This window comes from Mus pahari, chromosome 17 (genome assembly GCF_900095145.1).
Source record: "Mus pahari chromosome 17, PAHARI_EIJ_v1.1, whole genome shotgun sequence".
NCBI lineage: Eukaryota > Metazoa > Chordata > Mammalia > Rodentia > Muridae > Mus > Mus pahari.
This window is the reverse complement of record NC_034606.1, coordinates 41413193-41440118: the sequence shown is the minus strand read 5'-3', so window position 1 is coordinate 41440118 and position 26926 is coordinate 41413193. Positions and strand designations below refer to the sequence as shown.

At 50.1% G+C, this 26926-nt stretch overlaps 1 protein-coding gene across 4 annotated transcripts in view; it reads right to left on the bottom strand.

Moving 5' to 3' along the window:
* Mroh1 (maestro heat like repeat family member 1) overlaps positions 1-24754 on the bottom strand; it is a 73289-nt gene extending 48535 nt beyond the window's left edge. For all 4 annotated transcript variants that reach the window (XM_021217259.2, XM_029531122.1, XM_029531123.1 and 1 more), the window contains exons 1-8: positions 24668-24754; positions 17536-17632; positions 14933-15011; positions 13391-13536; positions 6624-6755; positions 6067-6229; positions 5786-5884; positions 129-280 (exon numbers count right to left, since the gene is read on the bottom strand). In XM_021217259.2, coding sequence (XP_021072918.1) covers positions 129-280; positions 5786-5884; positions 6067-6229; positions 6624-6755; positions 13391-13536; positions 14933-14954 — 714 coding nt within the window. In that variant the 5' untranslated portion in view covers positions 14955-15011; positions 17536-17632; positions 24668-24754. The remainder of the gene's footprint in view (positions 1-128; positions 281-5785; positions 5885-6066; positions 6230-6623; positions 6756-13390; positions 13537-14932; positions 15012-17535; positions 17633-24667) is intronic.
* Between the last annotated feature and the right edge of the window lie 2172 nt (positions 24755-26926).

The following is a 26926-nucleotide window of genomic DNA, read 5'->3' as shown; positions in this document are numbered from 1 at the left end:
CGTCACCTCCTAAACACTGATCATGGGCAGGGAATTTGGGTCCCCTTCTCCCCTTAGGACCACCCAGGCAGAGAAAAAAGGACAAAGGGCAAAGGCAGAAGGAGGGCTCTGATGGGTCACAGCTGTACCTTGGCATCTCGGCTCTGCAGCCAATGGTGAAAAAGAACGTCATAGGCGCCAAAGATGTCAGCTCCAAAGGTGTCCTTCCTGACTGTGGGGTCTGGGGCTTGGTCCAGGTTGGCCAGGTATTCCAGGATGCTTTCACTGAAGTGCTGGAGAGCTGTGAACGCCCCACAGTGACAGGAGTCACACTGGCTTCCCAGAGCTGCCCATTAACTCTCCAAACAGTCTGCATGGTGCTTAGTCCATCATCTGGCCAGATGGGGACCCCTAGACACTTAGGGTAAACAGACCTCCCCCTGCCATTTGTATCTTCCCTGAAACCCATGGCCTTCTGTGAAAACAGGATGACTACAGATCTGTGAGGACAAGGCCTCATATAGGAGAGTGGTCCTAACCCTTCAAACTAGAACAGACAGGGAGAGGACAGCCATGGGTAACAGAAACAGAGAATAGCGGGTGGAGCTGAAGCTCAGGGGAAGACACCATACTGTCAGGAGAGGGAAGCGGGGAGAAGTCTACTCTTATTCTGAGCCCCTAAGAAGGTGCCCATCCACCAACACCCTGATCCAATGTCTACCCCAGACAAAAAACACTGCGCCCCCTCCCTGAGGCTCTTGCTACATACACCCCAGGGCTGCCCGGCCCAGTGTGGGGCAAGAAGAAACAGGAAAAAGGTCCCAGGTCCAGATGGATGGGCACAGGATGCAGGGCAGTTACTCAGGCCCTCCGTGGCTAGGCACTGGGGTCTGAATGGAGGAGACACAGCTGGGCAGAGCAGAGGCTCTGAGTCACTGCGGGCATTCATGTGGGAGGTTCAAAGACATGGCTGGGATTCGAGCCCAAGACACAGGTCTGCACCTGGGCTTTGGGAGAACGCAGGAGCAGGTGTGGGCACTGGGGTAGAAATCTCTGTGCTCCCCACCTTCTGGAACCAGTCACTCTAGCAAGGGCTCACATCCTGCCAAAGCTACCTTCACACAATCCAAAACCATCTGACTGGTGGTGCACAGGCAATCATGATGTGAATGCTAATTCTCAGATTATGAAAAAGAACCTGGAAAGTGGCCCTATTCCTTTTGCACAGCAGTGGCTCTGCCCACGTCAGGGACAATCAGTAGGATGCTCCTGCAACCTTCGTACAGAGAGCCCTAAGGCACATGGCCTTGTCCACAGGATTCTCAGCTACCGCCTCTCTCCTCACTACTGTATACCAGTGACCAGTGTGCCCCCACACGGGCCTGGGAACCTCCATAGCTTTATGAGGTTTCCAACCGTCCTGAGCCTACAGAGCTGTGACTCCCAAATGTGAGCCTGGCTTTACCACATATGCTACTCCCTGCACAGTGGGCTCAGAGTCACAGGAAGGAGATCTGGCTCTAGGTGCTCAACTCAAGCTCTTCCGGTCATACTTCACAGCATCCATTATTTTGGCATGGCATGCTGGCATGGCATGTTGGCATGGACCACTTTGGATCTGCCGTACTTTCAGGTATGAGGAGTCTCATCCTCCATGAAGAGACATGGCTAGCAAACGTGTCTGCCACCTGCCCCACCCTATCCCTTCTCTCCTGATCGTCTGATTCTCAAAGGCTCTTGCTGGGTCTCCCCCAGGATATCTATCTTTACACTCTGCTCTGTGTCCATTCTCCTGTAAAGCGACACGACTAACTTCTCTTCAGTAGGAAATTTAGCTTCTTTTTGTTGGGTTGGTTGGCTTTTATTTTTCGAGACAGGATTTCCAGATTGTCCTAGAACTTGCTCTGTAGACCAGTCTGAACTCAGAGATCTGCCTGTCTCTACTGTTCGGGTGCTGGGATCAAAGGCACCCACCACCACCCTCCTGACTTGAAATTTTAATTTCTTATATTTTTATGTGACCTTTTTTCCCCTCACAGAACTTGCTTTTTTCTTCTGCCTTGTTCCTTCTTTCATCCCTTCATTCGGGTGACTCAGCCTGCAATGGAACAGTCCAAATCTTATCTTCTTTGAGCCTGCTCTGTGTGAAGTGGACATACAAATGTTCCAGGCACATGTTGGGACTTTCAGTCTCCGCCCCCACCCCTGCCCCATAGCCAGTGGCGCCCCCAGCCAGAGCCCAGGACAGTCTTGGATGACCCCAGGTTGGTGTCTAGAAGACTCGCCCGACTCAGCCCCCTGTGAAGCAGAGCTCAGCCGCAGCCTCCCATCTGGTCCAGTAAGAGAAATAAACTTGAACCATCACTGATGCAGGGATAAAGCCCAGCTGTGAACTACGAGACAGAGATCTTAACAGAAATGATGAGGGGAAACCACCCTCCCATCAGGACCACTGGAGAAATGCTCACTGCTGAGCCCCCCTTTCCCTGAAGATGGGCCTCAGGGGGCTCAGTTCAGGTAGGCAAAGGCCTCAACTCCCTCCACTCTTGGCTGCCTACATGGAGGCCAAAGAGGGGTCTGGAGGCAGCAGGAGACATCTGACTCCTCAGCTCCTCGCAGCCCCAAGGTTCTTCCTTCAGAGCCAAAGGATATTAGTCAGCGTGGTCTTCAGGGGCAAGAATGTTTTGCCAAGGAACAGGTAATCATATTTCCAGATGTAAAACCATCACAACTTGTTAGATTTGATTTTTAATGAGTTGCATAAACTCAAGAGAAAGGAGGTCCGCTCTCCTGATGCCAATGTCCTTTTCCTGGGCAGCAGCCACCAGCTGGGTCTCCTGAGTAAGTGCCTCAGGTTCTCCCACAGCAGCATGTCCTCCTTTAGGAGCTGCAGCCTGGCGGCACTCAGAGCCAATCCCTCCCAACCACTAATGTTTCTAGTGCAGCTCTGCTGCCCTGTGGTCAGATCCTCTTACACTGGTGTCTGCTTGCTTCTGAAGGTGTCACCCCCACAGCCCTAACACCCCACAGCTTTGAAGAATGACATCACAGGCCACTCACCCTCGCCTCCTTCCCCCATATAAGACTGCCATCACCCCCCCGGGCACTCTGTCTCAGCCCGAGCTACCCCTTGGTGCCACACCCTTCAGCTGTTCTCTCTCAGGAAGACGGGATGAAATGCATGCCCAAGACCTGTTTCTCTGAAAAGCCTTGGCTTTGTCCTCACAGGCCATGGCACGGGGAGAGTCAGGAGCCAGTGTGTATACTTCGATCGGAGCTGTAGAAGGTCACTGAGTGGACTGGCACTCCTAAAGACCAGGGTGTGCCAGTTCCTTCCCGGTGTCCAGGGCACATGTGCTATGGCCTTTCGTCTGTGCAGTCACAGAGCCATGGGACTTCAGACATGCTTCCGTCTCTTCCCCAGGGGTCTGTCTTACCCACTAACCCTTTCTTCTCTGATTTTTCTAATTCCTATAACTCGACTCTGCCACATCCCCCAGAAGTTTCCTGAACCACCAACTGTTCTATGATGCTTCTCATTTCTCTCACTGTATTTCTGGAAAGCTGTTTTATTCTTCTTGACTGTGCTCCTTCATGGATGGCGACATGCTCTTGCTTCCCGAGCTCATTCTCCCGCTCACCTTCCCGGGATGCTAGCCATCAGTCCTTCCTTTTGGTTGTTCTTTTCTTTTCTTTTTTTTTTTTTTTTTTTTTAAGATTTATTTATATGAGTACACTGTAGCTGTGTTCAGACACACCAGAAGAGGGCATCAGATCCCATTACAGATGGTTGTGAGCCACCATGTGGTTGCTGGGAATTGAACTCAGGACCTTTGGAAGAGCAGCCAGTGCTCTTAACTGCTGAGCCATTTCTCCAGCCCGGATGTTCTTTCCTTTAACCAAATGGTTGTTATTCCCAGGCCACACTTCCTGTTTATTTGGTTGCCACTGTCCCACTTTACTTTCCTCAGAGGTGGGACTTATCTGCTGCCTGCCACTTTGGGCCGCGGGCAGGCTGGCTGCAGCCCTGCCCCTCTGCACCTTTCAGTCAGCTCCTCTGTGGTGGCTTCCTGTTAGACCGCTGCTCACCGCTGCTTTCTGTTCCTGCAGTGCTGTCAACCCAGCTATCCAGGCCTCAGACGCCCAGAACTGAGCGCCCACCAGCCGGAGGTTGTTGTGGCCACAGGACTACCGTATCCTCCAGTGTGAGCAGGGCAGGTAGGAGGAGTGCCCCTGCTGAGCCCGGGTGACTTGGGCCAGTAATCCCAGCAACTGGGAAGCTGAGGTAGCAGAACTGATTTCAAGTTCAGAGATCCGGTCTCCAGCAATGAAACAGAGCTGGAGATGTAGCTCGGGTGGTAAAGTGATTGCCCAGTATACACAAAACTCTGGATTCAAGCCCCTATTACCACATAAACCAAGCAACAATTGTCTATGTCAGTAACTCTAGCAGGGCAATGATTCAAAGTCACAGACGGTCTGCATAACGTAAGACCCTGCCCCCAACCCTCACATAAAACACGGATTTATCTTGGTCAAGTCCATCTGCTACAGACTGAGGTGCCCACACGGCAGGAATCAGAGGGCATCTTTCTGCAGGCCAGGATCAACCCCACCAGATGTTTTCCAGGAGAGCCACAAGGCAACAGCGGCTAGTATTCGGCATGAATCCCATATGCTCAGTACAACTTCCTTCCTCTATATTAGAGAATCTCTACAGCCTCTACCTGGGTGAGGCCCCCTCCCCCGTACCCAGCACCTTCTGGTCTGAATGTGCGTTTATCGAAGCCCACACTGCGCCTACTCTGACACATCTCCTATTCATCCCAAACTACACCAAGCCCAAGCAGGATTGCCACCACTATGACCTGGCCCAGCTCTCAACCACAGGCAGAAAACGACCAGGGAGAAGGGGCCTCACGGACAACAGCATGAGGCAGGCAGGGCCAGAAAGACGGGAGTGCAATGGTGGTGAGGAGAGAAGGCAGGAGATGAAGAACCGCCTGGATTTTGCTGCTGTGAAAAGAGGCAGGGTGGGGGGTGGGGGTGGGGAGCAGGAGAGCCAGGAACTAACAGTCCCCATTTGGGAGGGCTGGACATGAAGAAAGGATCCTGACTTGAAGCTTGAGGGTCCTGTCCTCCTGAGACCCAGAAAGGCCTAGATGTGCCCTTCCCACCCAGCTTCAGAACCACAGCCTGGCTGTCAGTTCTGGAGACGCAGGAAGCCCAGAGTTATACCTGTCCCCCAGTGAGGCTATTACACCTTCCAGCAGAATGGAAGGCCCTCTACCACTGACAGCCTCACTTACCACTAGGCACCATGTTCAGGCCACAAAATTCCCAGGGTTCCCTGCAAGCACACAAAAGGCTGCAGACACTGACCACAGGAGAATGGTGGGAAGACAGTGGACATATGGTCCTTCACTGCCTTGGGTCTGAGATACCAGGTCATGGAGGTCACGAGACACTCTGCTAGTCTCTTTGAACATAGAGCATCAAAGTGGAAGCAGTGCTCTGAGAAACATTCTCTCCACTCTCCAGGACTACTGAGACCTCTGCAAAACCCTGCAGGGGTTCGAGGGGCAAGACCCCAGTACATCCGAGAGAGGCAGTAAGGGGCAGGGGCTGTATTTATGAGTGCAAGCCTCACCACACCAGGGGCTCGGCCAACTGAGCCCTACCTTACTTGTAGACAACCCATATCCACCTCAATGGCACCTGCCACAAAGGACACGTTTGTCCACAGCCTCCCAAGAGGGGCCATAGTTCGGGAAGTGAAGGAGCTGGGCAGCGCCCACGGTCTTACCGCAGCAGAACACCACCTTCAGCGCGTCCTGCTTGGCCATGCCCAGCATGGGCAGCATGGTGCTCAGGATGGACGGCAGAAAAGGAACCATATCAAAGGCTGTGAGAGAGAGGCTGTCATGGGGGCTGCAGGCCCAGCCCCCTTCCCGCCTACCCCCTCCTCAGGACTTCAGATGTGAGACCACAACTCCAGGTCATCCTCAGAGGCCGCCCCCTCACCCCCGGCCCCCCAGCCATAACTACTCAGGGACATGGAGGCACCGGAATCCTCATGGCACTCACCGTTGGACACCGAGAGGTTGGCGAGTGTGTGCAGCACGGAGGAGTGGGGCAGCATCCCAGGCTGGAACCGGCTGAGCACCTCCTCCATCACCTGGTTGGTGAATCGCTTGCCGACAGCCACCAGGACGCTGCCTGCAGCCTGCTGCCAGTCACAGTCCAGCTCCTGCACCCAAAGAGCCACCAGGATGACCTTTCCCTGAACCTCGTGGGAGATACAAGCAAGCTACTCGGCCCTCAGGGGTGGCTGCACAAGGAGAAGCTGCTGTGTTCCAGCGCTCCTAGTGAATACGGGTCAGAGGGGTCAGAGACAACATAGCCTGCAGGCCACCTCCCTTCCGTAGGGGCCCTGGTGCCTAAGGAAGAAAGCCACGAGTGTGGCAGGGAGGACTGGTAAGGTGAGGCATGTGGCCATTAGCCTGAGCATGGCTTCCCTGCCCCCATCCTAAGAGTTCAGGGATACACAGGATCAAGTGGTCAACAGGTCCGACTCCAGCCCTCTTGCTGATGCTGTGAGATGGAGGTCTAAGGAGCTGTCCTCAGCAGCCAGAGGCCCTCACCTTGGTCCTTGTCATCTCACTGGAAGCCAGGAGGATGACAGCGCCCGCAGTGTCCTTGTCCAGGTCGTGGATATGACTGCTCAGTACTGTCTCCATGGCCTTCAGGATCTTCGTGCGGTACGGGTGAGCCAGCTGGGGAGAGAAGTTCCCAGGGAATGTCCTGAGAGGCGGGATGAGGACCCAGGACTCTGTGGGCATTTTGTCTCTACTGAGGTTGCACTGCGCAAGGCCATGCTCTCAAAGAGAGCGCACTGGCCCAAGCCTCCAGCCTGTGGAAGCGCCTGTGTGTCTTTAGAAGGGCAAAGACCAGTCTCCCGTGTGAGGCAAGCTGTAAGCAGATGAGCTGGTGACTTGAGTATCGCCAGTGGAGTCTCCTAGAGAGCACCTCTTCCTTCCACACTTGACTTCCCAGGCACAAGGACAAGGTGCCCGTCTTGAATCACCTTTTTCTGCAGCCAGCCCCCCTTCCCCCAGGGCTACAAACATGCTTAAAGTCAAACCCAGCCACCACAGTTCACCTTCAGCCACGGTCCTCTGTTCACAGCCTGGGGCTCTACTGACCCAGTGTCCTGGACAAAGCCTTGACAGTCTCCCTTCTAACTTTATCTTGGCTCAAATCATCCGGACTCAAGAGCTGGCCACCTGTGCCGGCCGGCTGGGGTGGACACTGTCTATGCCCTGGCCACCTGTGCCGGCCGGCTGGGGTGGACACTGTCTATGCCCTGGCCACCTGTGCCGGCCGGCTGGGGCGGACACTGTCTATGCCCTGGCCACCTGTGCCGGCCGGCTGGGGCGGACACTGTCTATGCCCACATAAAGGCCCACGGAGGAGATGCTAGTGAAGGCTTCCAGCTGCCCACAGTGCAAACAGCTTTATGGACCCAGAACAGCCTGCACTGGGGGGGCATGGGTGTCAGCAAGGGCAGGCTCAGAGCAGGCCAGTACCCCACAGGCACTGGGACCACCTCTTCACTGACACCATGAACTATCTCTCCCACAGCCGTGCTGCCCACCACAGCAAGGGAGGGCCAGGTGGACATGCCAGCTGGGACCTATGTAAGACAACACAGTTCAGTTAAGAAAGCTATACATGGGGGCTGGTGAGATGGCTCAGTGGGTAAGAGCACCCGACTGCTCTTCCAAAGGTGCAGAGTTCAAATCCCAGCAACCACATGGTGGCTCACAACCATCCTTAACAAGATCTGACTCCCTCTTCTGGAGTGTCTGAAGAGAGGTACAGTGTACTTACATATAATAAATAAATCTTTAAAAAAAAAAAAAAAGAAAGAAAGAAAGCTATACATGGAGCTGGAGAGATGGCTCAGCGGTTAAGAGCACTGACTGCTCTTCCAGAAGACATGGGTTTCCAGCACCCACGTGGCAGCTCAGAACTGTCTAGAACTCCAGCTCCAGGGGATCTAATACCCTTTTGAGCCTCCTTGAGCACCACACACATATGGTACATAGATATACATGCCGGCAAAACACCTATCCATATAAAATAAAATACATAAATAGAGGGAAAATACCTTAAAGAAGGAGGAGGAGATGAAGGAGGAGGAGGAAGAGGAGGAGGAGGGTGAAGAGGAAAAAGAGGAGGAGGAAAAGGAAGAGGAGGAAGAAGAAGAGGAGGAGGGTGAAGAGGAAAAAGGAGGACGAGGAGAAGGAGGAGGAAGAGGAGGTCACATATGATACTAAGTCCCTTAGCCCAGGAGCAGATGAGACGTGCTTGCTGGCTGCTGATACCTCCCGCATAAGCTACAAACAATCACCCTTCATTCCTGAGCCCATAGTGGATGAGACAGTCATTCCAGGAAGTAACCAGTATAGATCACAAAGAGCTCCAGGGACAAGGAACCTGCCAGTTTAGAGAAAGAGTTCCAGCCCCTATTCTGTTTCTCCAGGATAAGGTCTTTGAATCCTTGTGTGTTGGTGCCCCAGGGAAGGGGGTGGTACGCTCTGAGATGGTAGTTCTTGGTCACTCACAGAGAAAGATAGCCACTTCAGCTGGCTGGGTTTACATTTCTCTTTCCAGGAACACGGTGTTCCTGCAAGAGTCTCTCCCGTGACAGGAGCCGTGCACGGCCAGCACGCCAAGGGGAGGGGGAGGGGTTGCTGATGCTTTCTTTGGAGAAGAACAGAGAATTAACATGTGCTGGTATGCTTTTATTCAATCAAAATTATTAGGAGCTAGCTAGGAGCACAGCTCTGACGACAGGCTAAGAAGATTCTTCCGGTTCACCCGGAGCAAAGCCTTCCCGGCTTCCTCTAGGCTCTTGGTCCTCCAGCCACGCTTCAAAGACCACCACACGGTCTTCCTAGGCCCCTGACTCTCCTCACCTTAGAGGTGCTCTAAGGAGAATGCTTTCCTCAGCTGACCTCTCAAGGCACTCTTCCTGCCAGCAGCACATCTGCTGGTCATGCTCTGCTAACTTCTGGCTCAGGGCAGGGACCGGGCAGGGCAGCCCCAGTGGCTGGGGAAGCAGGAGGGCTCTATGACCCTGGACTCTCTACAGAAAATATCAAAGGAATCCACCTTTTAAAAGATGGCAGCCAGGAGCACTTGCTGCTCTTGCAAAGGGCAGGGCTTCGGTTCCCAGCACCCAAATCCGGTGGCTCACAGACACAACACTAGCTCCAGTGGGGCCAACGCCCTCTTATGGCCTCTACAGGTCTTGCATGCATGTGCTACACACAGGGACAAGCAGGCACATACAAACCTACACATAAATAAAAAGAAGCAAGAGGTTGGAGAGATGGCTTGGAGGTTAAGAGCACTGGCTGTCCTTCACGAGGACCGGAGTTCAGTTCCCAGGAACCCTACGAGAACTCACAACTGTATGTAACCCAGTTCTAGGAGGTCCCAAACCATTCACAAAGACACCTATGCAGGCAAAATTCCAATACTTATAAATTTTAAACTCTAAAAGATTATAAAAAGATCAAGACAATTTTAGAAATTTCAAAACATTTTAAAGAAATTTAAATTTTAAAAAAAGAAAGATTTAAATTTAGGGCTGGGGAGATGGCTCAGCAGTTAAGAGCACTGCTGCTCTTCCAGAGGACCCAGGTTCAATTCTCAGCACCCACATGACAGTCTGCAACTCCACTTCCAGGGGTTACACAGGTTATACATGCAGGCAAAATACCAATGTGCATAAAATAAAAAATAAATAGACTACTTTCAAAAGTTTAAAAAAAAATGCATGACTTCTTTGGAACCTGGTTTGAGCTCTGTCCTGTGACGTCCACACTGTGGGCAGCCCATGTCTGTTTGAGTCAGGTCCCTCGGTGGGACTCCAGAGGCTTCTTCTCACAAGAAAGCAGGCAGCCACGGGCTCTCAAGTACAGGACAGGTCTCATTTCTGGGTAAAATGAAAAGGTCCTGGTGGGCTCATTCCCATCGCTTTATTAAAAACAAACAACAAAATAACAAAAACCAAAACTCCTTTTATTGCTCTTGAGAGGGTCCCAAGCTCAGCACTGACATAGGGATGGTGTGAAGGCTTGGCCCTCCCGAGAAGACAGGCTCTGCTCCCTAGGAGCTGAAGTGCGATGCTGACCACATCTCACTCACAAGGTTAGGAGCACACAGCTAAGGAGGGGGGCACAGGCTGGTACATCACCGGATTTGGCCCAACAGTTCTTACATGTCACAGGATCACCAGGGAGCGGTCTCTACTTGTCCCTGAGATGAGTGACTCTGCAATGTGGCTGAACTGATGACCTGATGGCCACAGAGTCATACGTGTGACTTTCACCGTGTGACTCAAAGCTCCAAAAGACAGCTGCATGCAGCTGGGCATGGTGGTGCTCACCTTTAATCCTAGCACTTGGCAGACAGAGGCAGGCACATCTCTGGAGTTTGAGACCAGCCTGTTCTACAAAGTGAGTTCCAGGACAGCCAGGGCTATACAGAGAGAATTTGTCTCAAGCAACAACCACCATCAGAGGATGACCTCATCACTCCCTAAACAGCTGTATCAGCACATTCCTAAAGCCAAGAACTCCAAAGGCTTTTAAAACATATTCCAATTTTAATCCCTTGTAGAAGGTGATACTGTCAAATATGTATTTGTCTGATTTCATTCCTAAAAGTCTTAGGTTCACCAATGTGTCCTTTTGCAAGCTAATGAGATGACTGACAGCTTAAACTGCTACACAGCTTCAGGATGGGGCTGGTCACAAACAAAAAGACCAAGGAAGAAAGAGTAGGGACTTCCAGCCTCCCCAGCCTCTGGGAAGGACAGAACAGAGGGTGTCAGTGATAACTAATAACCAATTATGTACCAATCACGCCTGCTCATCAGAGAACCCCTAAGACCCCAGAAGGACAGGGTGTAAAGTGCTTCCAGGCAGTGAGACATGTGGAGGGTCCAGAAGGTGGCACACCCAGGGAAGACAGCAGAGGCCAGCATCCTTCCCACATGCCTGACCCTCCGCATCTCTCCTGGTGCTCCTCCATATCCTCTGTCCCAGCCTTGATGATGAATGGGTAAATAGGAGTTAAGTGTTTAGTGACTTGTATGCATCAATCTAGCAACTAATAGATTCCAAGAAGGTAGTTTGGGGAACTGCAATTTGTTGCTGACGGAATGAACACACAGGTCACACCAGAGGTTTGATGCTCACACTTGGAGCAAGGCTATCTTGGGGCTGTAGATTCTTACATGACCTCACAGTGAATGGTGTCAGAACTGGACAGAATCAGAAGATAGCTGGCTGTGTCTCCACAGGGCTGCTAGCTTGCATTTGGTCACCCAAAGATATGCCAGTGGCTGATAAAGAGACTAGGTGTGTGTGACAAGCTAACCAGGGACCACGGCAATGTCTCTACCCCAGTTGATACAGAATCAAACACTAATCCAAGATTTGATGTTGGGCCCTAATACCTTTACTTCTGTCAGCTTCATTTCTGGCTGTGTTCACACAGACAATGTTGTAGCTGGTCTCCATGCTGGGATATGATTGCTGCCTATCCTAAACATGGCAACATAGTCTACAGAGCTGCGCTGTGTAGAGTGTAAGTACCCACATACTGACAAGCAGAATCCCTTATATCAGGATGGAAATCCAGAGACTGGATACCAGACAGGAAGTGGTTTAAGAAGAAAAGGGTGGCAAGGAGAGAAAAGAGAAAAAAAAATCCAGCCACTATGTGAAAATAATGACTTTACTATTTTTTCCTCTCCCCTAACTACTTCAGGAAGTCTGTCCTGATGTAAGACACCAGGCATGTCTAAAACAATGAGGCCAGCACCTGAAAGCAACAGAGCCACAGCCTCGTGCCCTCTGCACTGGGCCCTGGAGTGTAACACGGTTAATTTAGACTCACAGGTAAGCACCTGACTGGCACACACAAGTGCCCGGTTCCATCCCCCAAACCGCACATACTAGGCCTAGTAACATAGCCTGTGAGGCTAGTTCTTGGGAAGAGGAAACGGAAGGACCAGAAGTCTAAAATCAGCCAGGTTCAAGGGCATGTATGAAATGCCATTAAGGAAGAAGAGGAAGAGAAACAGAAAAGAAAACAGAAAAAGAAGAACCAACCAGACCACAGCTAACCGTAAGGTGCCATGTGTATCCCTGGCAGGACTTTCCTCTGATGCCCAATTTGGATTCAGTTGGATTTGAAGAGGTGCATGCTACAGCTAGGCAAGATGGCACCATCTATGCTACTGTGTCCTTCTCATGGTTGCTGACCCTTAGCCTGGCCCCGCTGCCGAGGTTCTCCATCTTTCCTGCTCTTCCAGGAAACCCAGGACCCACAACAGGTGGCTCACAACTGCTTCTAACTCTCAGCTTTAGAGGACTCAGCATCTCCTGCTGGCCTCCATGGGCATTCTCTGACACACAGAGAACAACATAAAGAAAAATAAAAAGATGGAAAGTGAGTTGGGCATAGTGGCACTAGCCTTTAACCCCAGCACTCGGGAGGCAGCAGCAGGCAGATCTCTGTGATTCAAGGCCAGCCTGGTCTACAGAGAGAGTTCTGGGACATCCAGGGCTGTTACACATAAAAACCCTGCCTCGAACCAAAACCAAACAAAAGAAACAACCAAAACTACAAGGAAAGAGAGCACCAACTCCACAGAGCTGTTCAATGGCCTCTTCATGCACACCATGGCACGTGTGACAGAGGTCACAAGGCCATGGCCCACATGGACTATAGAGCTAGACTCTGTTTTTCAAAGCAAAACAAGAGAAAGCTCATGAGTTAAAAGCAGTCTGGGACTAGCGATCTGACATCCTACAACATCAAACAGAATTCTAAGTTTCCTGCTCTGTTATATGAGCCACAGCTGCCCACAGGCTGGGATGTTCTGGGGTAGCAGAGGTCTTGTGTCCTCCTTAGAGCAGCTCTCTGGAAGAGGATGGAGAGTGGGCTGGCGGCCTGCATACCTGGAGCAGCTCCCCAGGCCAAGGGAGGACCTGAACTCTCAAGAGCCCTTACCAGAGTCCCCTAGACACCACTCCCTTAGGCAAGGGAGCCACATTATCTCCATTCAATGTACCAAAGGGAAGAGTCAACAGCTTCTGCTCATGCATGCTATCCTCTGAAGTGACAGTCTAGTCCCCTCTCAATGGGACTGCCAGTTCATAGGGCACAACCATTCCACGTATGGAGGAGGCCCAGCTAGCACCATCCTCAAACACTGCCCTAAAGAGAATCTACAGGGCACTTTCTGCCGACAGTCTGGCTCATCACCCAGCCGACAGATGAGGATGATCCTTGATGACCTCACCATCACTGAGGAGAGAGGTACCTTGTCATGCTGCCGTAGGTACTCCTCACAGGCATGAAGTGTCTCGTCTGGCTGCGCGTCTCCAAGGGAACAGAGTGCACTGCAGACCTGCTCCTGGACCATAGGATCCTTGTCAGTGATGGAGTCCAGGAGGGTGAAGGACAGCCCTGCAGTGACAAAGTCCAACTGTATTCAGGTCCAAGCACACCACAGCTGCCTTCCCCGTGACTGGCACCAGCTTCTGGGATCACACGCTTAGCACACGGGAGATGGCACATCCAAGGCCAATGTCTCTGGGCCAATAGGCATGGCCACTTGCCACACGGGCATTGCCGACTTGAAGCTGTTCTCTCTCATAAAAACCACTCATGTCCTCTGTACTGATCACATTCCCTGATTGTCCCTTAAGGTGCTCCCCATGTTGTAGGGGGTCAGGAATATCCAGTGTGCAGCCTGCTGGGCTGAAGGACATAGGCCTCCCTCAGCGATAACGCTGGTTATCACTGAGATGCTATGGGCCTGGATGAGGTCCCAAAGCTACTCCACCTATCATTAGGCCTGGACTTCTGCAAGGCCATCACTGTATCCAAATTACCCATAAACCCATAGTGAGCCACAAAGGATCTGCAGACCCTTCAAGATATTTCAAGAAAGTTCCCTAAGGGCCGGAGAGATGACTCCGAGCACTGTCTGCTCTTCCAGAGGTCCTGAGTTCGATTTTCCAGCAACCACATGGTGGCTCACAACCATCTATAATGGGATCTGATGCCCTCTTCTGGCATGACATGCAGATAAAGAATTCACATATATTAAATAAATAAATAAAAACCTTAAAAAAAAAAAAAAAAAAAAAAAAAGGTCCTTGAGGTCTTGGGACACAGAACATTATCCAAGTCCTACATGTAGTAGGGTGGTCCTGGGTGGAAGGACAATGGTAATAAACAATCAATGGAACCCAAGGGTCTGGCCCATAGGACTCTGCCTATTGAGGCCAGCTATACATCAAGTAATCAATAAATCAGAGTAGCTCTCTGCAATAACGGCAAGACAGGCAAACCAGAGACAAGACCAGACTGGGCCCCTGCTCCCTCCCCACACACCTGGCCTGTACCCACACTGCTGTATCTGCATATCTGGTGGTTACCTGGAAACGCCTGCAATAGTGTTGAGAACACAGAGCCACCAGAGCGGCATCTGTCCCCCCTTTGAGAAGGGCCCCTTATCCTGAGAGGGAAGGAGGACTTTTTAACAATTCTCCCTTTTCAAGTTTCAACAGCTGATCCAATTACTAAGATCTGATCGCATCTAAGGCCAGGTTGCCCCGATACACCATGCCTGGACCCTCTAAAGTACACCTCAGCCCCTGCTCTCTGGCTGTGAGCTTGACAGGAGCAGGCGCACCCTCAAGCCATCATTGAGCACACAGAACCTGGCCTCCTGGGACAACAAGAACGTAGATAGCACCCTCCAACATCTTCAACTTTCTGCCTTTGCTGCAAAGGCAATGGAGCCTCAGCTGCTCGGATATCAGGAGGGCAGGAGGTGCCTCCCACACGCACTCACTCTTTATGTAGGGCCCGGTCATTTCTGTGGTCTCGGCTTCCGCCTGTCCAGTGTGAGCATGGATAGCTTCCTCCCCAGCCTAGAGTAACGGGAACACAGGATTTTGTTCATCAGCTCAGGAGTAGCTGCTGCTTACGTACAAAACACACAATTCAGATGAATTTGTCCTAGGGAAGATCTCCATCATGGCTGGCCAATCCACTCAGGAAAGCTCCATGACCCCCAGGAGCCCCCAGCTCTCCTACACTCCCAAGCTGCCAGCCCCCACCAGCAGAGCAGTAGCCCATGGTGGGTTCAGGGCTGGCATATGGCATTATCTTCACAGTCCTGGCAAGTGTGGTCACTCTCTAATGAAAGCAACCTCCTCTCCCCCGAAGGTAAATAGTGGGCACCACAGCTCTCCTCTCACACACTGTGTGAGCTCCACTGCACGGGGGTGGGGGTGGGGGTAGGGAGTAAAGTCCCTCAAATAATCAAGCCCTGTGCCTCTTACTACCTGGTCTCATGCGCACGCCTTTAATCCCAGCACTCCAGAGGGGGAGGCAGGCAGATCTGAGTTCAAGGCCAGCCTGGTCTACAGAGTGAGTTCCAGGACAGCCAAGAAAGATATGCTGTCTACACAGACACACACACACACTCACACAAAAGGAAGGAAGGAAGGAAGGAAGGAAGGAAGGAAGGAAGGAAGGAAGGAAGGAAGGAAGCAAGCAAGCCAGGCAGGCAGACAGGCTGAGCAGTTGAGCAGGACAGCAAGATGACTCAATGATTCAGTGGGTAAAAAAGTGCTTGCTGCCAAACCTGGCAACCTAGGTTCAGTCCCTAGAACCTACATGGAGGGAGAAAGCCAACCTTTACTAATTGTCCTCGGATACACACACAAAGTGTGGGGGGGGGGATATAATGCTAAAAAGTATTTTTTAAAAAAGATACAGGGAGTTAGATACTTCAGCAGAGGACCAAGTTCGGTTCTCCAAACCTAGTTGATAACTTCCTGTAAACTCTAGCTCCAAGAGCTCAGTGGCTGTTCTTCGAGGTCCTGAGTTCAATTCCCAGCAACCACGTAGTAGCTCACAACCATCTGTAATGGGGTCTCATGCCTTTTTCTGGTGTGTCTGAAGACAGCTACAGTGTGTGTGTGTGTGTGTGTGTGTGTGTGTGTATGTATGCACGTGTATATAATAAATCTTTAAAAAAAAAAAAAAACCTCCAGCTCCAGGTTATCTGATGCACTCTTCTGCCTCCAAGAACACCCACATGTAACATGTATGTAGCCAAATCACAGTCACATGTACATAAATTAAAATAGCAAAGGACTGAAGAGATGATGCAGTGTTTAAAAGCACTTACTGCAGAGAACCCAGGTTTAGTCCCCAGCACCCATATGGCAGCTTCTGTAACTCCAGTTCCAAGGGATTCAACAAACTCCTCTGGCCTCCACAGGTCAGACATGCACATAGTATGCTTATACACATGCAAGCAGAACACTCATACACGCAAAATAAAATATTTAATAAAATAAAAAATGTTAAAGGAACAGCACTACCTGACCCCACGTGTTACTCTTCCCAGTGAAATGACAGAGGAGATGCAGGGAACTGAAGTGGACGTTGTATTTTTCAGAGTCTCCCTATCCCTGTACAGACCTACAGATTCCAGTACCCCAGGACAGCCTGGTATTAGCAATAGTCATACCCTGCCTCCCAAGCACAAGAAGCACCCGTCTATGCCACCACATCTAGCCCCAAAAGCGTATGTTTAAAAAATAAACTGAGGGCACTGGAGAGGTGGCTCACAGGCTAGGAACACTGGCTACTGTTCCAGACCATCTGGGTTTAGTTACTAGCATCCTTATTATGGTGGTTCACAAGTCCCTAACTCCAGTTCTAGAAGATTCCACACCCTTTTCTAGGTTCAGTGGTTACCAGGCACACAGGCGGCATACAGACATATATGCAGACAAAACCACCCATACACACAAAAAATAAACTAAAAAATATTAAAAAAAAAAAAAAAAAAAAAAGCCGAGCGTGGTGGCGCACGCCTTTAATCCCAGCACTCGGGAGGCAGAGGCAGACGGATTTCTGAGTTCAAGGCCAGCCTGGTCTACAAAGTGAGTTCCAGGATGGCCAGGGCTACACAGAGAAACCCTGTCTCAAAAAAAAAAAAAACACATAAATAAATGGAGATGCTGGACAGATGGTCCAGGAGTTAAGAGCTTGCTGCTAGCCCGGCGTGGTGGCACATGCCTTTAATCCCAGCACTTGGGAGGCAGAGGCAAGCGGATTTCTGAGTTTGAGGCCAGCCTGGTCTACAAAGTGAGTTCCAGGACAGCCAGGGCTATACAGAGAAACCCTGTCTCGAAAAACCAAAAAAAAAAAAAAAAAAAAAAAAAAAAAAAGCTTGCTGCTGTCAGAGGCCTAGCATTTGGGTCCAAGCACACGTTAGGTAGCTCATGGCTGCCAGCTCCAGGGAATCAGATGCCCTCTTCCAATCTCCACAGGCATTGGCACTCAAGTGCACATAGCAAAAAGAAAATACACATAAGTGCAAATAAAATATAACTTAGATAACTGAGATTTAAAAACAGGATAAAACCAACAGACCAGGAAGTCCCAGGTGGCCACGAGGACAGAAGGCAGGCAGAGGGCCTTGAGGACCGCAGCATCAGCACAGCATCCCCACCGCCGTCCCGGAGAGCATCTAAAAAGAACACGGAGACAGGAGATAAACACGTGCACTCCATCAGTGAGTGCCCCAGCAAAGAGAAAGCAAATGATCCCAAGACACAAGATGGCTGAGACAGCAACAGCTGCCAGGCAGTGTGAGAAATGCAGGGGCTTAGCCGAGGCGACCCTCAAGCCCTGACTTCCCAGATCTGCGCTAAGCCCCCAAGGTACAGGAGTCAGGGACGGCTGCAGAAGAACTACTGTGAAAAGCTACAAGGAAAGGCAAGCATCTCCCTCTCAAGCTGGTGTGTGGCATCCACATCCACATCCACATCCGTGGAGCAGTGTTCAAACTTATGCAAAGACAAGCAAACAGAAGTCAGTAACCACCACGGGTCACCTGTCCCCGGCCAGATGAGTACAAGAGGAACCAACTTGCCCCCCTGTTCAAAACAACCAAAGACGTGGATAGAACATAAAAACCGTGTGTTGGTTGTGGTGGTGCGCATCTTTAATCCCAGCACTCCGGAGGCAGAGGCAGATGGATATCTGTGAGTTAAAGGCCAGCCTGATCTACAGAGAAAGTTCAAGGACAGCCAGAGCTACACAGAAAAACCATGGCTCAAAAAACAAACAAACAAACAAACAAAAACAAAAACAAAAAGAAAAAGAAAAAGAAAAAGAAAAAGAAAAAGAAAAAGAAAAAAAGATACGGAACTAGAAGTAGTGAGAATTACCTCAATCTGTCAGAAAGCAACCTAGTCGTGTGTGTCTTTAAACACAGAAACCTTTCCTCAACAGGGTCAGAGAAAAGAGACAGGAAAGACACAAGAAGAAATCGGACCCTCTAGAAAGGCTTAACCCACCACTGCTGGCTTTGACAATGGAGGAAGGAGACTCCAAGACAAGCAGTGTGACAGCCTCAGGTTGGGGCAACCTCTTTGTGCACTGTGTAAAGGTGCACTTTGTCTCCGTCTCGTTCAAATGCTGATTTCTGTACCCTCAGAGAGTTGAGTACTGGCCTATGCTATGTTTATGGATCAACCCCAGCCTCAGTAGTTCACACACCTCCCTCACCTTCTGATTGGTTTAATAAAGATATGATTGCCAACAGCTGAGGCAGGAGAGGAAAGGCAGGACTTCTGAGCAGAGGGAGGCTCTGTGGGAAGAATCGGGTGCTGGAAGATGGGCCAGTGTGATAAGGATGAGGTTGGGATGGAGAGAGAGATAACAAGCCACGTGGCAGACATGGACTAGAATAAACTAATAACTTAGAGCTATCTGGGAGATAGCCTTGCTATAGTGCCTAAACGTTCATTAATAATAATAAGTCTCCGTGTCATTCAGGAGCTGGCAAGTCCGAGGCAGTCCAGGAATAGCCTCGGTTTAGTCAGAAGAAAATGGGCATCTTACTTGGCTTTCCATTGCTATAATGAAATACTGACTAAAATCACTTAGAGAGGAAAGGGTTTGTTTGACCTAAACATCCTGATCGCAGTCAGGACAGAAACACGAGGCAGGAACCTGGAGGCAGGAACTGAAGCAGGAACCATGGAGAAACGCTACTTACCCATTTGCTCAGTTGCTTCCCAGGACCACCTGCCCAGAGGTCACAGCGCAGAGTGGACTGGGCCCACACCCTTGCCCACAGACCAGTCTGGTGGGGGCATTTTCTCAACTGAGGTTCTCTCTTCCCAGATGACTCTAGCTTACACTAAGCTGACAAAAAACCTAGCACACGGGAACATTGGTACTACAGATGCAAAGTGCCCATTCTGCCAACAACTGAAAAACAGGAAAGGGACCATCTCCACAGCCTTTAGTGGGAGTACAGGCCCCCATTCCTCGACGTATGACCCAAAGGACTTTATCACAATAACTCTGTGTTACTGCAGTCTTAGAGAACTAGGGCCAGTTGTGGTGAGGCACACCAGTAGGATTTGCTGAAGGAGGCAGAGGCAGGAGGATCACGAGTTTGAGGCCAGCCTGGGCTACACATTTTTTCGCCGGGCAGTGGTGACACACGCCTTTAATCCCAGCGCTTGGGAGGCAGAAGCAGGCAGATTTCTGAGTTCGAGGCCAGCCTGGTCTACAGAGTGAGTTCCAGGACAGTCAGGGCTACATAGAGAAACCCTGTCTCAGAAAAAAAAAAAAAAGTCACATTGGGCTGGTGAGATGGCTCAGAGTGTAAGAGCACTGATTGCTCTACCAAAGGTCCTGAGTTCAAATCCCAGCAACCACATGGTGGCTCACAACCATCTGAATGAGATATGATGTCCTCTTCTGGTGTGTCTGAAGACAGCTACAGTGTACTTACATATAACAATAAAGAAATCTTTAAAAAAAATAAAAATAAAGCTGTTTCCTGGGGCTGCAGAGATATGGCTCAGCAGTGAAAGGTACTTGTGCTCTTTCTGAGGATGGGGGTTCGATCCCCAGCATCCACATATCCATACGGTGGCTCACAACCATCCATGATTCCAGCTCTAGGGGATCTGATGCCCTTTCTGAACTCCATAGGCACCAGGCACCCACATGGTACACATATATGCATGTGGACAAAACGTTTATACATATGGAATAAAATAAATATAAAAAACTTAACTGTTCCTGGAGAAATAGATCAGAAATCCTCTGCTAAGCTTTGACTTTTCTTTATGTGTAATACACAAACTGGGGTGTGCCATAGGAAATGAAAGATGGCCATTCAAAAGCAGCTGATTACAATTTGAAAACTATACCAAAAAGAGGATTTGCTCTGAATTAACTATATAAAAGTCTATGCAGTGTATAATAGGCCAAGCCTGGTGACACAGGACTGTAATCTCAGCTCTTGGGAGGTTCAAGAGTTCAAGATCGCTTTCAGCTGCACAGCAAGCTTGAGGGCAATTTGTACTATGAGATGGTCTCGGTAACAACACGGGCACAGAGCCACGGGCCTAAGGAGACAGTTAAGTGGGAAAGCGAATGGCAAATGATACAGCTGTCTGGGATACCCAAGTCCCTGGGTCTGATTCTCAGCACCGGAAAAAGAGTCAACAATAATAACAGCGAATAAAGGAAAATAAAACAGGGCTGGAGAGATGGCTCAGTGATTAAGAGCATTGACTGTTCTTCCAGAGGTCCTGAGTTCGATTCCCAGCAACCACATGGTGGCTCACAACCATCTGTAATGAGATCTAATGCCCTCTTCTGGANTGCCTGAAGACAGCTACAGTGTACTTACAGATAATAAATAAATCAATCTTTAAAAACAAGCAAACCAACACAAACACAAGTAAAGAACAAAAGGTGGGAAGGAAAGGGCAGGAAGCGCTCAGTGGTCCAGAGCACTTGCTGCTCTTCCTGAAGGCCCGAGTTCAGTTCCCAGCACCCCATCCATAGGGAACTCCAGCTCTAGAGGATCCAGAGCCTCGCACAGGAACACCTGAAACGTGTGCATACACACAAACAGGCACCTACAAATATACACATAAATAAGAATAAAATAGATCTGTTTTTTAAAAGAGGACAAAAATTATTAAAGACCAAAGTAGAACTTGAATCAAAAAGAACTCATGTCTTCTCTTACTTCAAAGTACGTCCTTTATAGAGTTAAGAGATACAGTCAGGTGGTGGTGGCGACAGCGGTGGCGGCAGTGCACGCCTTGATCCAAGCACTCTGGAGGCAAGGGTAGGTGGATCTCTGTGAGTTTGAGGCCACCCTGGTCTATAGAGCAAGTCTGAGGACATTTAAAGCTACACAGAGACACCCTGTCTGGAAGAATCAGAATTAATTAATTAATGTTCCTCTAGTTTGGGGTGGGGTGGAAGTACAACAAAACTACCCCTCCAACCTTTTAGAACGGCTATAAGCAGGGTGAGAGGGGAGATCAATGTTAGAATGCTTGCCTAGTATGCACAGGGCCCTGGGTTTAGTCTCCAGCACGGGACAGAAACAAACAAATCAACAACAACAAAACTAGGATAGTCATTTTAGAAGGTAGTAACTAAGGCTGGAAAGATGACTCAGCTGTCAAAAGCTCTTACTGATCTTGGAGAAGACCCAAGTTCAGGTCCCAGCACCCATATGGCAGTTCATAACCACTTGTAACTCTAATTCTAGAGAATCCCATGCCCTCTTCTTACTTCCCACAGATCCTGCACATGTATGGCATACATACATATACTCAGGTACACACACATACATATTAGTAAATAATAAATATTAATATTTAAAAATAATATAAAGTGATGACAAATGTCTTTAATCCCATAACTCAGGAGGCAGTTGGCAGGTGGATCTTGGTGAGTTCAAGGCCAGCCTTGTGTACATAAAGAGTTTCAGGACAACCAGGGCTACATAATAGAGAGATCCTGTTTCAATAAACAACAAATTGAACAGATGTGTAATAGGAGACTGGTTTTCTTAAAAATTAGTGTGCAAATAGAGCTTGTACATTACTAAAACAAACAAGCAGAAGGACACACAGGAATTCTCAGGGTAGATATACAGAATCTCTGCTGACTAACCCTTAGGACAAAGGGCAATGCCTGCTGTCTTTCCAAAGTGGACATTTCAGGACATGGCTCTAGAGCCAGACAGCTTTAAATGTGCTTACTGCACAGCCACAGCCACCAGAGACCTATGTCCTGCACCTGTATTCACATATTCATAGACTCTGCCTGGGCGGGAAGCCAGACAGCAGCAAGCTCTGTGTCAAGTAACATCTGACACGATAAAGACAAGGACCACCTTTGCTGCTGGATGCATGGCATGAGTGACAGAGCCTGAGGAGCGGCTGCTAGTGGTCTACAGTGTCAACCCCCTTCCCCATCACTTGCTCTGCTCTAGGACACAGACATTTATGTATGTGAGCATTAGTTAGGCTGGGACAAATCTGAAAAACAAAACAAAAGCAAAGCAAATAAAAGATGATGATAGGGTTGGTGGGGCCTTTCCTTTACAGTAGGGTTTTTTTTTTTTCTTTTTATTTTTTTACAGGTGCACACCATTACAGCCAGTTCACAGCACCTATGTTTATAAGAACTGAGAACCAGTATGCACATGAACCGTTTTGCAAATTCCTGCTGGGCTCAGTCTCAGATAAAATATCGCCCCAAGGCAAAGATAAGCAGCTGGTGGGGGATGGGTGGTGTCCAGGCACATACAGTCACAGAATGCTTTACTTGGGAGGAATTGGACCAGAGAGGGGTCAGCTTCTAGAGTAACCAGCGAGAACCTGAGCTGGTGTCCCAGGGTAATACAGTCAGGAGCTCACTGCTCATCATCCACTAAGAATATGATGTCTCAAATAAGCCCCCTGGAACTGGGCTTACATGCAAACCCCTGAAGCAAAGGGGGACCCTGCAGGGCGGGGCAGAAGCACCATCCATAGGACATTCGGCAGCCTAGTAATCACAAAGCTGCAGAAACCCTTCTGGTGTTATATCCCAAAGTGGATCCAGCTGCGTATCCTGACACCGGCAAGGATGTCTTCTGACTTCAAAACAGCTCAGCTCAACAAAAAGCCATCGGGAGGCCTGGAGTTGCTCATCAGACAGCGGCAACCCTATATCTCACCTGGGCCTCTGAGAACCGTAGGGAAGAAAACTAAACACAAGCATCTCCAACCCCACACACAGATCCCACCTCTGGCCTCTGGTGTCCCTCGACAGTCACCTCTGAGGAAGGGAGATATGACAAGACGCAGGTTTGAGTAAAGCTGCTGCCTGGACATCCATTTCAATTTAACGAAGGCAGCCAGGCCTCAGCCATTCGGCTTTGACACTAGAGTCCAGAAAGACATTCCTCATCTGAGCCACTCGCCTCAGCCTAAACCCTTAGAGTAGAGCCTGCTGGCAGAAGCATCTCCCTGGCCTGCAGGTGCAGAGACTGCACAGCCAACCAAGTCATAAACACAGGCTCCACGGGAATATCCCACAACCAGTGGTCTGCATAGGATCTCTGCTCTCGTGCCCCATCAACCCTGTGTCTGCTGGGGGTCTCCTTCTAGATGACCATGGCCAACCAAGTCCAACAGAGCAGCTAAGACTGAACCCTTCACCTCTGCCCCGCTCCACCTACCTACTTCCTGAATTTTTTTTTTCTTTACCATTTAATTAACTAGGTCGCAGGCTGCTCCTCCATTTCATCTCCTTTTCTACTAACATCCCCATTTCATCTCCATTTCTACTACCATCCCCTTCCTTCCATAGAGTTCCCTGCCTCCAACCAAGACTAGCCCCTCAAAGTTGGCCTCTGCCTTAACTCCAGCTCACAGTCCCAGGTCTCCAGATGCCGCCCTCTATCCCTCTCCCACAGGTCCTTATGCACTTGAGTTTACGGTTCCATCCTTTACCCTGAGCTCTGTACAGGGTAGAGCAGAGTCTTGCTGCATAACTACACTGACTTGGTTGGAAAATCGGAACCCCAAACCTGGAGTGCCAGCCCTGGCTCCATGTCACCTAGCTCTCACCTTGCCTGAATTCTATACTCTGAGAGTTTTGTGGCCTTCTCCCTGGGGCCAGCAATCCTCGTGACTCTGGACAAATCACTTTCCTGCTCTACACCGCCTCCTTTAATCGGCAAAGAGAATACAGAAAGACGAGTGGCTGCGGTGCGCACTGGCTTTGCAAGTCTCTGAATTAAGGCTCAGTTTTATGAAAGAGACAGAAATGCCGGTGGCCCAGTTGCGGAGGTCAAAGACCTGAACACGTAGCCCCTAGCCCGCAGAGGACCAGGGTCTTGAGTCACCGAGTTCCCGGAAGGGACTAAGACATGGATCACGCGACCCACCAGAGAGCAGGGACAGGGTCCGGGGACCACGCGCCGATGTCTGACAAGTCAGAATTGAATCGCAAGCTCCGAGATCCCTTTCCAGGTGTAAGATGCGAAGCCGGGCCCGCTGGGCACACCTGAGATCTCCCAGCACCTCCTGGCACCGGCCCGCTGACCTTGGGGAGGCGCCCCCTGACACAGCTTCTCTTGCTGCTGGCAGATGGGGAGGCCCATAGGCTCTCCGGTCCAAGTTCCCCAAAGGGTGCCTGGCCCCCCGCCACCAAAGATGAGCCTTAACAAGCCGTTTACCTGAGGAGCCGCCGCCGCCGCCACGGCCCGGGAGCCGCCCTCTATGCCCCAAGCGTCCCAGAGTAGGCGGAGCAGCGCTCCAAGCCCATCCCCGCAGCCCTCTGGCCAACTGCGGCCTGGCGCGCGGCAATTTGGCCCCGCCTCCATGCGATCTCCACGCTCATTGGTCAGAGTTCTGTCCCTCACGTTAGCTCCGCCCACGCTCCGCTCCCTGGAGAGCCTAGGTACACCGACTCCTTCCTGTGCTCTGCCGGGTACCCCAGCGGTCCGGTGACTATTTCACAAGACAAGTGTGAGTACTGCTGCTGCGCCAGACGCCTTCTGCGCAAGCGCTGTTCTCGAGAGTATTCGGACTCGGCTTCCAACTGCAGAAAACTCCACCAGGCAGGAGCGGTGGCGCACTCCTTGGAGAGGCAGAGGCAGGTGGATCCCTATGAATTCGAGGCCATCCTGGTCTACATAGTGAGTTCTAGGACAGCCTGGGCTAAAAAGTGAGACCCTATCTCGGGGAGAAAAACAAAAACAAAATAAAAAAACAGCCCCAGCACACCTTATGCAGCAGTCACGGATACACACAAGGTATTGTCATGTTCTACATGGGTCACACACTAAATGCCTAAAACACCCAAACCCCCTAAATGTACACATGGCCATGCCCAACAGGGGTACATGTCTAACCTATCAACGAGACATTGGGAATCACGATGATCATGTACTAGCTACCTGGGCTCACTACTGCTGGTATTCCAGCTCCAGGAGCGACTAAAGCCTCTAGGGCTGGAAAGGGGTGAATAGAAAAGTAAAAGTGCCGGGCGTGGTGGCACACGCCTTTAATCCCAGCACTTGGGAGGCAGAGACAGGCAGATTTCTGAGTTCGAGGCCAGCCTGGTCTATAGAGTGAGTTCCAGGACAGCCAGGGCTATACAGAGAAACCCTGTCTCGAAAAAATCCAAAAAAGAAAAAAAGAAAAGAAAAGTAAAAGTAAGCCATACTACAGGATAAACTTTGGGTTTGGTACCAAGAAAGCAAGGTTAGGTAAGAGAGTTGGGGAGGATCATGCCAGGAAGACTTGGCACCTGCAAAGAACCAGAGGTTGCAATCACCCAGATGTGTGCAAACAAGAGAAAGTTGTGGGTAGAATTCTGAAAACAAAAGAACCAAGAACCTGTCAAAGGGGAAGCAGTTAGCTACCTTGTATCTAGGCTGACAGCATCCGTTAGATGTGGAAATTAAGCTGTGGTTGAACCAGGTCAGAGGCAAACACAGAGCCAATATTCTTCTTTCACGGTGAGGACTTGGACCTAGTTCCATTGAGAAGATAGAGCCCAAGAGAGAAAAAGACAGGACAGGACTCTTGAGTAAGAGAGTGAAACATTCTGTGGATGAGGTCATAGCCTAGGAAGATGCTAGAAAACAGAGAGAGGGGACTGACTTGGGTAGCTGCCAGGAAAGAAGGTCTTTTCCATGCTAACACCCAGACCTCTGTCTCTCTGTCTCTGTCTCTGTCTCTGTCTCTCTCTCTTCCCCCTTCCCCCCCTCCCCCAGCCTGAAAAGCCTTGCAGTGGACAGTGGCAGTGCTCTGGTTGGCCACATTCCAACACGCCCTGCTGATCCTGTGCTCCACAGCACACAGCCAACAGCTATCCCCGCCCCAAACATACAAACCCGGCATGTATCACAATGTAATTTTTACTTTTATTGTTTAGCATAAGGCCCAGCACATGAGATGCTGGGTAAAACGCAGTAGAGCTGATGGACTAGTAAGGGTGCAGACAGAAAGAAGGACAAGACAAGGCAAAGGGACTGGAGAGATGGCTCCGCAGTTAGGAACACATTCTGCCATCTCCCCTGTTGGGCAGCTCACAGCCAGCTCTAACTTCTAGCTCCAGGTGGAACCATAGCTTCTGAGCTCCACAGGCATCTACACTGAAGTGCACACACACCCCCAACACACACACACATAAATAAATAAAATATTTATTTTAGTTTGGTTTTTTTGTTTTGTTTTTGTTGGTTTTTTGAGACAGGGTTTCTGTGTAGCCCTGGCTGTCCTGGAACTCACTCTGTAGACCAGGCTGGCCTTGAACTCAGGAATCCACTTGCCACTGCCTCCTGAGTGCTAGGATTAAAGACAAGCACCACCATGCCTGGCAAGAATAAAATTAAAGAAAAAAAAAAAAAAAGATGGGTGATGGAGAGATGGCTCAATGGTTAAGAACACTTATTTACTCTTCTTTTTCATTTTTCATTTTTTTTTTT